General features: G+C 36.0%; 1 protein-coding gene across 1 annotated transcript in view; it reads left to right on the forward strand.

Annotated features, from left to right (window-relative positions):
* The first annotated feature begins 72 nt into the window (after positions 1–72).
* Positions 73–15,511, forward strand: part of LOC107873070 (ankyrin repeat-containing protein BDA1) — a 56,249-nt gene continuing 40,810 nt past the window's right edge. Inside the window, exon 1 of the mRNA XM_016719790.2 lies at positions 73–1,132. Within this exon, the coding sequence (XP_016575276.2) occupies positions 557–1,132 (576 nt within the window). The 5' untranslated portion in view covers positions 73–556. The remainder of the gene's footprint in view (positions 1,133–15,511) is intronic.

The raw sequence follows: 15,511 nt of genomic DNA on the forward strand, positions 1-15,511 counted from the left end.
ATATTTAGGGGTATACATGGATCGGATTGGTTCGAATTTTTTAAATACCAAGTCAAATTATTTGCATCGGGCTTTCAAAGCTAAAACCAAATCAAGCCAATAAAATGCAGATTTTTCAACCTCTTTTTTTTTTGGGATTTTGGGTGTTTTGTTGTGCTTTTTCCGTTAGTTTTTATACAAATATATAATTAACTTGTTCTTTAAATGATCTTAGGGTGTCTGAAAAAACAACACAATGCTTGAGTGATCGTTTGATTGGGAAAGGATTATTTCGGGATTATTAATTTCGGAATTAGTTTTCCCACCATGTATATGGAATAACACATTCCATTACTAAGGTGTAAATGAGGAATAAATAATTTCAATACTAACTAATATTTCACACCAAATATCAAATAAAATAGTCTTTTATTTTAGACCGAGACTATTTATTCCTTATAGCTCATGCGACCCCTCAAGAGTCCTGGAGAGTTCCTTGCTATTTATCTTCTTGTTGCTATAATTAATAACAAGTGATCAAGGAAACGCCTCAAGTTTTGAAGCAAAGACGTTCGTGATGGAGGAAGAGATGAAGCGGATAGCTCTAACAGGGGATATCAACGCTTTCTATAGAGTTATCGAAAGAGAACCGGGAATTCTCAAAACCATAGAAGATAAGGATTTTGCGGAAACCCCATTACATGTAGCTGCATCTGTTGGCAAGACAGGCTTGGCTATTGAAGTCTTGAGCTTAAAGCCTTCCTTTGGGAGGAAGCTAAATCCTAGTGGTTATAGCCCACTGGATGTTGCATTTCGTAATGGATACAGACAAACAGTTAAGCAGCTTATAAAGTTCGATGCAGGGCTCATTGGAGTGCGGAGCAGGGAGCGGAAGACCCCATTGCATTATGCGGCGGAATCTGATGATGCTGATCTTGTTGCGGAGTTTCTTGTTGCCTGCCCTACTGTCATCAAGGAACTGACAATTCGAGGAGAGACAGCGGTGCATTTGGCAGTTCTAAGCGAAAGTCTGAATGCTTTCAAAGTCCTAATGGGTTGGATAACTAGGACAGATAACAACCACATATTGGGATGGAAGGATAACAAAGGAAATACGGTATTGCACATTGCTGCAGACACAAGACAACTTGAGGTATCACAAGTAAATGTTGTTTCAAAATAATTTTGTTTCAAATGTATTTTTTTTTCTTCAAATTTTTATAATTGAAAACTACTTTTTTAGAATTAGTGTCCATTCAAAATCTGAATAAAAGAAATCTGTGTTAAGTAAATCTAATCTAAATATGAAAAACATAATAGATTACAAAATCAAATTTCAAAACGAATTTTTTTTCACACACGAGATTTTCATTTTTATGTGTAAGAGATTTGAATAACATTATTTAATTTCTAATTGGTCATAAGAGATTATTTTAGCTCGATATACATCCTTGGACATATCAACAAGTTTTGAATTCCAGTTGCTCGTACTTAATTGTCAACATACTCGAAAAAAAAAACCCTCTAAAAACCTTGGCCGCCAAACCCTAAACCTCGCCTGAGATTCCATTTTCATGGCGTTAATGGCCGTTGGCTAGCCCCCCACATTGGAGGCTGGGCCAACTACAACTGTTGTTTTGAATGAACATCCAAAGGTATTATATGCAACTACCTTAATACCTGATAAGCCTCAATATAAGCCTATTCCATTAAATTAGATAACCTATATACATGGGGAGCCTAGAATTGTTCGGAAGGAAGAAGACGTGGAATAAATGATTATTAACGAAAATTTACAATATGTAGTAATAGTCAAATTCTCATATGGATGGCTAGACACAAGAATTAAGATGACTTATTTTAAAGCAGTGTGAGTTAAAAGGAAAAGTGAATATTGAGCTTCTTAGCAATAGAAACATTCTTATCAGAGCCACAAGGATGGAGGATTACGTACATTTGTTACCAAAACCACAATTTTATATTACCCATAATTATTGGTCCTACCCAATACGCACTCTTAAATGGAATCCCTTGTTTGACCCTGAGGAGGAGACATTCATTGCGGTTGCTTGCATATCCTTTCCTTCACTTCCTTCAATTTTTTTTTAAAAAGAAGCAGCGTTCTCTTTGGTAGCAGCAGTAGATAAACCTCTGCAAGTAGATTTCGCAATGCAAAATAAAACGAGACCTAGTTGTACAAGAGTCACAGTGGAGGTGGATCTTTTTGGAGAATTTTCAAAAAGAATAAATGTTGAAATGAGGAAAAAAAGACGAAGAGATAAAAGAAAAGTAGGTAAGCATAAGATATGATTGTGCCCAAGTACTGCAAAACATGCATGCTATTGGGGCATAATGAAAAAGAATATTTTGTTTTACATCCATATCTATATCCAAAGAATGAGGGAGAAAAGGAGAACAAGACATCTAATAGTGTAAATGATTCCACAATTGATAAACAGAAGGAGAAGGAAGGACATGGAAAAGTGCAGAATGACAAAGGAAAATCAATTTCGAAAGAGAATGGTAATTTTAAAGAACAAAGGAGAAAGGGTGCATATAGAAGGGGAAGGCAACAAGAGATAGATAGATATGAGTAGAACTCAAGGCCTACTATAAAGAGAAAGAAATAACCACTGGCAATACTTTTGAAGCACTGAATGATACAAACATGGGGGAGAAAAGGGATACTTCTGAAGCAACAACCACAAAGGAAAAGAAGAAGGAGACAAAGGTTCAAAACAACAAATCAAGTGAAAAGAAAGATATACAGAAATCACAAAAAGACACAAATATAGAGCACATGAGTGAACCTGGCAGTATAGATAAACAACAGGATGCTCAGAGTATGATTAAAAGTGCAGCAAAGTAAGACAATATAACAAAGAATTTTGAAGAAGTGGAGAAAGATGCAATGGGTGAGTCTCAGAATAACATGGATGCAAAAGCAGATAATGGGGAGCATGAAATACAACCGATAACAGATAATAGTCCTGAACAACTTCAGGCAGCATGAAAGGATCATGATGATCAAACAGACAATCAAGGTGCAGGTTCATTAGCCTCAAAGATCAGTTCATTATCAGCAGTAGATAAGTTGGAAAAGCAAAATACAGAAGAAGATGTGAGTATTGATCTTAATATGGAGCAAATTTGTAAGGAGAGGTATTTGTCACCTAGACAGATGAGGAGTCTTAAAAGCAAAAATAAAAAAGGGGTAAAATCAAATTTATCTCTATCACAAATGAATACAAGGAGAAAGAAGGGATCATCTCATATATCTGATCAATGATTAACAAAGTATTATTCTAGAATGTCAGATCTGTTAAATCTCAAAAGTCTTTTGAGAGATTAATTAATCTGCATAGAAGACATTAATTGTCACGATCCGAACTAGGGCCTGGCCGTGACGGACATCCCGAACCCTTAAGGCCCGGACGTCCTACTCTATCTGGTAGCCATGCACAACATTCATATAATAAGAGAAGATGCGGAAATACAATCTAATACGAAAACATGGTCATTAACTCTGAGATTCAAGACATAAGAACGAAAGCTGCAATTCAAAATATCTGAATAAGATCTGACTCAGTCTTCGAAATCTCTACTACATCTCAAAACTATTCTGAATAACTGAAGTAAACTGCTGAAATAAGAATAGATTGAGCATCGTTCTTTCTCACGGCCAATTCCACGACTTATTGGCACATCTATTAGCATCTGAAAACTTGACTTGGTTACTCGTTCTATCATCTCCCCCTTAGATTTAAGCCATTATTCTAAGTCTGTGGACCATTATATACACTCTGGTATAAACTGAAATTACTTTACTCTAGAGTCGGGGATATAACAATACACATAAAACTAAACTTACCCTGTAAGGCGGTATCTTCATGTATAACAACCAATGCTAATACCTCTTTCTTAGATTCAACCCTTAGGTTTCTATATACTGAAAGATCATCATGTAACAACTTAAACATTCACCAACTTAGATTCTTCTAACACTAAACATGGATGTCTCCAAACCTTTTGACGGACCATACCACTTCTGTCATAGTCTACCAGCATCATGCCTGCAAATTTATATTTCTAAATCATGAGAATCAAGATTATACAAAAAAGCTTAACATCATTAATCATAACTCCATAACTTAGCTATTTAGAACACCATATACTATCTAACTAGTCTTTCTCTACCTAGCAACTCAACGGTACCACTAGCCACACACAACATGTAATAGCCTTGGAAAGATACCGCAACCTCACATCACCTTAGCATACTTCTACTTCATACATACAATATCATACTTCATTACGAATCAAATAAACTTAAGCTCTTGCATGCACAATTCAAGCCTATTAGATCGCTTCCATAAAACTAGTAACATTAACCAAGAAATAATCACATCCACCTTCATGGCCATCAACTGTTAGGCCTCAAAATCTACTACATACCTTCTCACAAGTAGTACTAGTTTACTTATATAATAGACATGGTCAACCTTAATCTTATATTATAACCCTATATAATCTTATCTACTTATACGGCTTTCTCACATTACACTTACTTATCCAAGCATACATTTAGACTACCTTCAAATTCCACAAACAACCTTGTGTCTATAATTGTGACTTACTGGCTAATCTAGCCATTTTCATACTTCGAGCAAACAACAACTCACCTTAGCTAATAACTCATTTTCTACCTTCTACTAAACTAACACACAAGGACGTATCACTTAAATACCAACTCAATCTCATGCAAAAAGGTTCGGCTATACATATATTCAATAAATCGCCCTTACCACTTTTCTTGCCATTACGTCTCTAAACTCCCAGAACAACATGTTGCTAGTGAATCGAAATAGGCCTCACATGACTTCACTAGACTTTGATTTTATGTTTTGAACAAGAAAATGAGAGGAATGACAAGGCAACTATGCTAGTGAATCGAAAGAGCCCCACACAGCTTCACTAGAATTTGAGTTTCAACAACACAATGATAACAAGATTACAAGAGATAGAAACTTGACACACAATAATCAATGATATAAGAATACATATCTTACTCTGTATGAATAAAAATCTGAGTCAAACACTTCCCCCACACCGACACTTAACTTATACTACTACTCGAGTGAAAATACAGTTTCAACATTCTGCTACACATCACCCCCCTTAAGAGTGACATCAGCAACATAAATTCTGAAAAAGACTGAATACACCTAATACCGCAGCTGAAAAGCATGATTTCATTAGAATCAAAGTTCACACTAGAATCAATACACTCTGAGGCACTAACGGACTCTTCACAAGTCCCTTCACAATTTCAAAATCTTATATGGCTCAATCAGAAAGGACCATACCATTTAGATTCCAAACTTCTACACCTAAATCACTTCAACAATGAGACGTATCTAAGCACATCAAAGTAAGGGAACAATTGGGATGACTTTACTTCCGTATGGGCGTCACCATGGCACAAATTAAGGTATGAAAGAGGAATATTTTGGCTCCATAGCACGAACTAAAATATGAAGAAAGAGAAACATTCCTAAATGCCTAGTAGCCTCCTGCTTATAAATGTGGCGCGCTACACACCCATAAATTAGACTTTACCCGATGCGATTTCGTAGATACCCTGGGACCATGAACCGTGCTCTAATACCAAGTTTTTTATGACCCGAACTAGGGCCTGGCCGTGACGGACATCCCAAACCCTGAAGGCCCGGACGTCCTACTCTATCTGGCCATGCACAACATTCATATAATAAGAGAAGATGCAAAAATACAATCTGATACGGAAACATGGTCATTAACTCTGAGATTCAAGATATAAGAACGAAAGCTGCAATTCAAAACATCTGAATAAGATCTGACTCAGTCTGCGAAATCTCTACTACATCTCAAAATTGTTCTTAAAACTGGGACAAGGCCCTAGTAAACCAAAACAACAGAATAACATAATCCGAAATAACAGGCCTTCTGGAACAAAGAAGGCTCACCACTGTACAGATCACTTCTCTCTGGAATACTCTACTGATTAGCCGAACCCTTAGACTGAGCCTCCGAACTTGAGAGGTAGGGGGTCAATACAGATGTACTGGTACGCAGAGCAAATCCAAAATAATAATTTATATTCAACATATATGAGAGCAATTTAAAACAGTTCATAAACATATCATATAGTAAGAAATCTCAGGGGCATTTTTGAAAGACTCTGTAAAATCATTTGAACTCTGTGATACTCTTTGTTTTACTTCTGCGCTAGGTGGTGTACCCTACAACTCTGAAATTTCACGGGCTATATGGAATCCGCCATTGACTCAGTGGAGAAGCCTCCAACCCAAGTGTACTGCAAGGGTTGGAGCCTCTGACTCTGCTACGCCACACGACCGTCGCCAACGTAAAAATAATATACCCGGATCAGCAAATCACGATTTTAGGCTAAGAGTTACTTGAACTCTAGCTCTCTTCAGACAACCACCTAACTGTCTTTATGCCCATTTTTAACTCTTTAATACATGCATTCTCTAAAAACATACTCTGAAAACTCTAACTCTGTTATGACATACATTTATATGGTATCGTCATACTATTGACTTGCAAGTCACATCTCTGAGCCATTATTAGCATATTACAATCTCTGTTTTCAAAACATAAATTCGGGACCACCATATCAATAAATCAATTCAAAGAAATCTTCCTCTAAAACTCAATTAAACACGTGTATGCAACTCTCTTTGTCAAACTTTCAATGATGCAAGGTGGTCACTTCAAAGCTCTTAATCTCATGCAAATCTTTCTCTTTTAACATTATATTTACATCAAGAAACTCCCTCTCTTAAATCTCTAAATCGTGCTCAAAATACTATGGTATTTGAGTAAACTATTTTCAGGCCATAAATCATGCATTTCAATCAATCACCATAAGATCATAAACATAAGGTTATCACAATAGAGGGATTTTCATTATTTGTGCTCTCAAAAAAATCTTCAATTTTAAGTTTCATACATATACTTATATGTGTAAATCAATTTAAGGGGATAAGGCCTAAAGGCCAAAACAACAATATCATTAAACATGCATAAAGCATAATAAAATCATGGATCTCAAAACCCCTTTAACAAATTCATGCTTGATGATTTTTAAATCATAATTGGGTGTTTTCAACAAGCCTATGTAGTTTTAGGATAAACCCCACGTACCTCAATTTAGAAATTTAGCGGATGATTCTTGAAGCCTATGATATGAGGATTCTAAATCTTCAATCAATCTTGAAAATCCACGGTTAAATCTTGAGTTGTTTGGGTTTTTAGTTTGAAACCTTATAGAGTGTTCTTATGAATTTTTGAAGGAAATATGAATAATGTTGTCACTTGGGAGAAAATCCCGTGTTTAAACTGATAAGGGGGTGAAAATTACCCAATATACCCTTAATGAGACGGAATAAAATATAACTGGGAGCCCGATTTTATAGGCCACAACGATGCACCATTATCGCGGTGGCTAACTGGAAATTGATGAATGGGATTCTTGGGGTCACCGCGATGCGGAGCCATCGCGTTGTCCTATTGGTTGGGACCTGAAACTTCAGCGCAATGCGCCATAATTGCGTTAGGCTACTGGAATTTGGAAATTGTTAAATAGACCACCTCTGCGACGCACCAAGCACCAAAATGACGGTGTTTTAGACTAGGACTTAAAATAGCCATAACATCTTGCCTGGGTATCGGATTTGGGCGAATCGTATATTGACGAAAAACTCATTCAATTTTCCACACTACATAATTGATTAACATGGAAAATTTGCATAGGATTTATGCTTTTTGGATAATCTACGCATAGAAATGACGGTTTTTGTTCTAACTCGAAATGCGGGGTGTTATATTATCTCCCCCTTAGGATCATTCATCCCCGAATGATGAGTAGGAACGTTGAAGCTTAAAGGTATGGAATAACGCGGACCTGTTGTGTCTTCTAAGAAAGGATATAACTGATCTGAAACATTTAAACTTCTATCATGGAACTGAATTCTGAGCTGACTTGCCCTTACTTGTTTTAAGGAGCTGATTCATGCTAAGAGTTTAGGATTTTCCCCAAAGTTTTTATGCTCAAATCGCACACATTGAACTTGGAAATGATAACTTAGGTAAGTACGAATCATGAGGCAACAAGATTTAAATCGTACAAAGGTGTTACACCGTCTGAGCTAAAATAGCAGGAAAAATTTAAGATTATATGCTGAACTCATATGAACTTAGTCATGACTAAATAACTGAATCTAAAACATGATCCTTGGAATGGACTGAGTTCGCAACTTACACGGATGGAACAGCTTATCTTTTGGGATGGTCATACGCATTGGACTTCAGATAGTAGGACTGGGTGAAAAAGTGGAAAACCACAGTAACTTGTCTGCCTGACTGTTAAGTTGAATTATACTGGACACTTAAAATGGAGTATCTCTTCAACATTCTTTATAAAGAAGTTCTAGTAGCATTAGGGAGCAAAGAATCTCTGACATGAGTTACACAAGACATCCAACTAAGGAATCACAACAATGACACTACTCTATAGCATGGAATATAGACATATAACTAGTAAATTGCGATAGAATTACCAAATCTTAGGCATTGGAACTTCTAACTTTCAAGATTAGCCACACTTCTAAAATACTCTCTCAACTATACTTTCCCTTAAACACCTTGCTCATTGATTCCACTTATTTTTCTCACATGGCCGCTGATATTTCCATCTACTAATGTCTAAACTGAACTAAATCACCTCATCATCTTCAAGCCTAACTCAAAATCACAAGATGCACCATAAATACTGTAGTACTAGTCTGAATTATGAATTTAGCACACCTTACATTTCATAATTCCTTATCTCCTGCATAATTCTTATTGCCACCCCAACAATCACCTTCAACTTCGTATTAGACATTCGCAAACACTCAAGGTATCCATCCATATGCATACAAACATGAAATTCAAGCCTATCTTCATACCCACATATGCACTTCTAAATAACCCCTCATAAAGCATATTTCTCATATTCTCTAATACTTCTATCCATAATAACTTCCCTGCACTATTCAGATGATACACATAAAATATCCTCAACTAACCAAGCCATATACGAAACTTCACCTCAAAATTCTTTCAACTTATAGACTTACATAAAACAAGCGCACAATAATTTTTCCCAAATATAACACATAAAACTACAACTAACCTTGACACGTATCAAAGACTCGACCTTAATCTTACTCCACAATTACCACCTTAACTCAAATAAGCATACAACCATCTTTCATCAACAAGAAATGTTTACTCTTTCCCATCTAAACAACTGTTCATCATCACTATCCCAACCTAAGGGAAAATATCACTGTAAATTGGAATATCGGGATCCGAACATAGGGGAGTACTAAACATAACTTGGTACCCTACTGAGGCGTGAGGAATAGAGCACTCACGGCATGGACTCATTAAAGAGATCTAATCTGAGGGCGTACCTGATATAAATTTGAATTTTCACTGATCGTTAAGAGTATCACATGTGCACAAGAGTCATGGACTGCATGATCTGAATTTTGGAATTCATAACTTACGGAAAGCGATTTTGACTGCTAAACAAACTGGGAACTCATCATACTAGGAACTAGGAGAGTATATGATTCCTTATCATATGCATGAACACTAGCTATGATCATGAAGCTGAAACATAAAGCATGAGTATGTATCGAAATAACTGAAGTAAACTGCTGAAATAAGAATAGATTGAGCATTGTTCTTTCTCACGGCCAATTCCACAACTTATTGGCACATCTATTAGCATCTGAAAACTTGACTTGGTTACTCGTTCTATCATCTCCCCCTTAGATTTAAGACATTACTCTAAGTCTATGGACTACTATATACACTCTGGTATAAACTGAAATCACTTTACTCTAGAGTCAGGGATATAACAATACACATAAAACTAAACTTACCCTGTAAGGCGGTATCTTCATGTATAACAACCAATGCTAATACCTCCTTCTAAGATTCAACCCTTAGGTTTCTATATCTTGAAAAGTCATTATATAACAACTTAAACATTCACCAACTCAGATTCTTATAACACTAAACATGGATATCTCTAAACCTTTTGACGGACCATACTACTTCTGTCATAGTCTACCAGTATCATGCCTACAAGCTTATATTTTTAAACCATGAGAATCAAGATTATGCAAAAAGGCTCAACATCATTAATCATAACTCCATAACTTAGCTATTTAGAACACCATATACCATCTAACTAGTCTTCCTCCACCTAGCAACTCAACAGTATCACTAGCCACACATAACATGTAATAGCCTTGGAAAAATACCGCAATCTTACATCACCTTGGCATACTTCTACTTCATACATACAACATCATACTTCATGACGAATCAAATAAACTTAAGCTCTTGCATGCACTGTTCAATCCTATTAGATCGCTTCCATAAAACTAGTAACATTAACCAAGAAATAATCACATCCACCTTCATGGCCATTAACTGTTAGGCCTCAAAATCTACTACATACCTTCTCACAAGTAGTACTAGTTTACCACTACCAAAGAAAAGAAGGTCAAGGGAGGGGGGCATATAATAGACATGGTCAACCTTAATCTTATATTATAACCCCATACAATCTTATCTACTTATATGGCTTTCTGACATCACACTTACTTACCCAAGTGTACATTTAGACTACCTTCAAATTCCACAAACAACCTCGTGTTTATAATTGTGACTTACTGGCTAATCTATCCATTTTCATACTTCGAGCAAACAACAACTCACCTTAGCTAATAAATCCTTCTCTACCTTCTACTAAACTAACACACAAGGACGTATCACTTCCATACCAACTCAATCTCATGCAAAAAGGTTCGGCTATACATATATTCAATAAATATCCCTTACCACTTTTCTTGCTATTACGCCTCTAAACTCCTAGTTCCAACCAACACAAGAACAACAAGTTTCTTGTGAATCAAAATAGGCCTCACACGGCTTCAGTAGACTTTGATTTTGTGTTTTGAACAAGAAAATGATAGGATTGACAAGGCAACTATGCTAGTGAGTCGAAAGAGCCACACACAGCTTCACTAGACTTTGAGTTTCAACAACACAATGATAACAAGATTACAAGAGATAGAAACTTGACACACAATAATCAATGATATAAGAATACATAACTTACTCTGTATGAATAAAAATCTGAGTTAAACACTTCCCCCACTGACTACCATACAATCCACACATGCTACTAGCTACCACATTAGCCTATCACTATAAAGGGGTAAATCATCCTCAAACATCGGTTATTCAACTAACATACTTATTCACACAAAAGTTACCCTCACTCTAACTTCTAACTTTGTGACTTCACATCACCAACTTCTTGGTCCAACATCACTTCCAATAGATTATGACACCGACACTTAACTTATACTACTACTTAGGTGGAAATACAGTTCCAACATTCTGCTACATATCACCCCCCTTAAGCGTGACATCAACAACATAAATTCTAAAAAAGACTGGATACACTCAATACCACAGGATGAAAAACACGATTTCATCAGAATCAAAGTTCACACTAGAATTAATACACTCTGAGGCACTAACGGACTCTTCACAAGTCCCTGCACAATTTCAAAATCTTATATGGCTCAATCAGAAAGAACCATACCATTTAGATTCTAGACTTCTACACTTGAATCACTTCAACAATGAGACATTTCTAAGCACATCAAAGAAAAGAAAGAATTGGGATGGCTTTACTTTCATATGGGTGTAGCCATAGCATGAATTAAAGTATGAAAGAGGAACATTCTGACTCCATAGCATGAACTAGAACATGAAGAAAGAATTCCTAAATGACTAGTAGCCTCCTGCTTATAAATATGGTGCGCTACACACCTATAAATAAGACTCTACCCGACGCAATTTTGCAGACACCCTGTGACCATGAACCTTGCTCTGATACCAAGTTTGTCACAACCCAAACTAGGGCCTGGCCGTGATGGACATCCCAAACCCTGAAGGCCCGGATGTTTTACTCTATCTAGTAGCCATGCACAACATTCATATAATAAGAGAAGATGTAAAAATATAATCTGATACAGAAACATGATCATTAACTCTGAGATTCAAGACATAAGAATGAAAGATGCAATTCAAAATATCTTAATAAGATCTGACTCAGTCTGTGAAATCTCTACTACATCTCAAGACTGTTCTGAAAACTAGGACAAGGCCCCCAATAGACCAAAACAACAGAATAACATAATCTAAAATAACAGGCCTTCTGGAACAAAGAAGGCTCACCACTATACGGATCACTTCTCTCTAGAATACTCTACTGATTAGCCGAACCCTTAGACTGAGCCTCTAAACTCGGGAGGTAGGGGTCAATATAGATGTACTGGTACGCAGAGAAAATCTAAAATAATAATTTATATTCAACATATATGAGAGTAATTTAAAACAGTTCATAAACATATCATATAGTAAGAAATCTCATGGGCATTTTTGAAAGACTCTGTAAAATCATTTGAACTCTGTGATACTCTTTGTTTTACTTCTGTGCTGGGTGGTGTACCTTACAACTCTGAAATTTCACGGGCTATATGGAATCCGTCATTGACTCGGTGGGGAAGCCTCCAACCCAAGTGTGATGCAAGGGTTGGAGTCTCTGACTCTGCTATGCCACACGGCCATCGCCAGTATAAAAATAATATACCCAGATCGGCAAATCACGATTTTAGGCTAAGAGTTACTTAAACTCTAGCCCTCTTCAGGCAACCACCTAACTCTCTTTATGCCCATTTTTAACTCTTTAAGACATGCATTCTTTGAAAACATACTCTAAAAACTCTAACTCTGTTATGACATACATTTATATGGTATCATCATACCATTGACTTGTAAGTCACATCTCTGAGCCATTATTAGCATATTACAATCTCTGTTTTCAAAACATAAATTCGGGACCACCATATCAATAAATCAATTCAAAGAAATCTTCCTGTAAAACTCATGTAAACACATGTATGCAACTCTCTTTGTCAAACTTTCAATGATGCAAGGTGGTTACATCAAAGATGTTAATCTCATGCAAATCTTTCTCTTTTAACAGAATATATTTACATCAAGAAAATCCCTCTCTTAAATCTCTAAATCGTGCTCAAAATACTATGGTATTTGAGTAAACTATTTTCAAGCCATAAATCATGCATTTCAATCAATCACCATAAAATCATAAACATAAGGTTATCACAAGAAAGGGATTTTCATTATTTTTGCTCTCAAACAAATCTTCAATTTCAAGTTTCATACATATACTTATATGTGTAAATCAATTTAAGGGGATATGGCCCAAAGGCCAAGGCCAAAATAACAATATCATTAAACATGCATAAGGCATAATAAAATCATGGATCTCAAAACTCCTTTAACAAATTCATGCTTGATGATTTTTAAATCATAATTGGGTGTTTTCAACAAGTCCATGTAGTTTTAGGATAAACCCCACGTACCTTAATTTAGGAATTTAGCGGATGATTCCTGAAGCCTATGATTTGAGGATTCCAAATCTTCAATCAATCTTGAAAATCAACAGTTAAATCTTGAGTTATTTGGGTTTTTAGTTTGAAACCCTATAGAGTGTTCTTATGAATTTTTGAAGGAAATATAAATAATGTGGTCACTTGGGAGAAAATCCCGTATTTAAACTGATAAGGGGGTGAAAATTACCCAATATACCCTTAATGAGATAGAATAAAAGATAACTGGGAGCCCAATTTATGGGCCACCGTGACGTGCTACTATGCGATGGCTAACTGGAAATTGATGAATAGGATTCTTGGGGTCACCACGACGCGGAGCCATCGCGTTGTCCTACTGGCTGGGACCAGAAACTTCAGTACGACGCGCCATAATTGCGCTAGGCTACTGAAATTTGACAATTGTTAAATAGACCACCTCCGCGACGTGCCAAGCATAAAAAATGATGGTGTTTTACGACTAGGACTTAAAATAGCCATTACATCTTTCCCAGGTTTTGGATTTGGGCGAATCTTATATTGACAAAAAACTTATTCAATTTCCCACACTACATAATTGATTAACGTGGAAAATTTGCATAGGATTTATGACTTTTGGATCATTTACGCATAGAAATGATGGTTTTTGTTCTAGTTCGAAATGCAGGATGTTACATTAATACTCTTGCATTGTTATATTGGAACCTTTTCGAAGCCTTACTGAATTAGAGAATTATAGGAAGAAGTTAGGTTGCCTAATGCAAAAGCAAACTGTTCAACAAAAATTTAGGTTTTCTGGGAGGATAACTGTGAGGAAAAAGGTTTTACAAATTTTATTTAATCGTTAACAATTCAATTTCAGCTGAAAGGAACTTCCAAGGTATTCTTTGTCACTGCAACTTATGCAAGATGTAGTGTTTTAGACAGACTTAAATTTTGGGAGGATTTAGACAGTTTATCTAAGCAAGTTCTTGCTCCTTGGATGATAGGAGGAGATTTTAATGTTATTCTGGATAATTCAGAGAAACTTGGTGGATTGCCAGTCACACAACAGGAGATGATTGATTTTGCAAATTGTGTTAACTCCTGTAGTCTCAATAAACTAAAATTTTTTGGCATTATATATACCTGGTGAAATGGTAGAATAAAAAAAGACTGTATTTTCAAGAGATTAGATAGAGTGCCAGTAAGTAATAATTTTTTGCAATATTTACCCAATAGTGAAGTTTATCATCTGACCTTGTCAAGGATCAGATCATGCCCACCTTCATATGGCTTGTGATGCCTCTCAAGAGCATGTGGTGAAACCTTTTAGATTTTTAAACTTTTGGGTAAAACATAAGGATTTCATGAAGGTTATAAAAGAAGCATGGATGGTGGAATTTAGAGGGTCTCCATTTACAATAGCTCATACCAAGCTAAAAAGGGTTAAGTAGGTTCTATCTGAATGGAACAAGAAAACTTTTGAAAATATTTTCTAGAAAATTACTACCCTGGAGGATTAGATTAAGTCTAAGGAAGTTCAGTTGGAGATTCCCCCAACAGAAGAAAACAAGATGTCTTTAAGTAAAGCTGAAACTGATTTGAAGAGATTTCTTTATATTGAAGAAGAGTTTTGGAGACAGAAGGTTGGAATGAAGTGGTTTGCAGAAGGAGAGAGAAATACCAATTTTTTTCATCCTTATGTGAAATAAAGAAGAAGGAAGATGCAACTGAGAGAAATTCATACAATGCAGGGTGATTTAATTAATACTACTCAGAATATTGGGAAGAAGCAGTCAATTTCTTTCATGACCAGTTCAAATAATCTCAAGAGGATTATGATAGTGAGCTGTTGCAGTGTATCCCAAATATGATCTCTCAAATCCAAAATGATCAAATGGAAAGGTAGCCTATTAGGGATGAAGTGAAAAAGGTTATATTTGCATTAAGTGGGG

The sequence above is a fragment of the Capsicum annuum genome, unplaced genomic scaffold (genome assembly GCF_002878395.1).
Source record: "Capsicum annuum cultivar UCD-10X-F1 unplaced genomic scaffold, UCD10Xv1.1 ctg80927, whole genome shotgun sequence".
NCBI classification, from domain to species: Eukaryota; Viridiplantae; Streptophyta; class Magnoliopsida; order Solanales; family Solanaceae; genus Capsicum; species Capsicum annuum.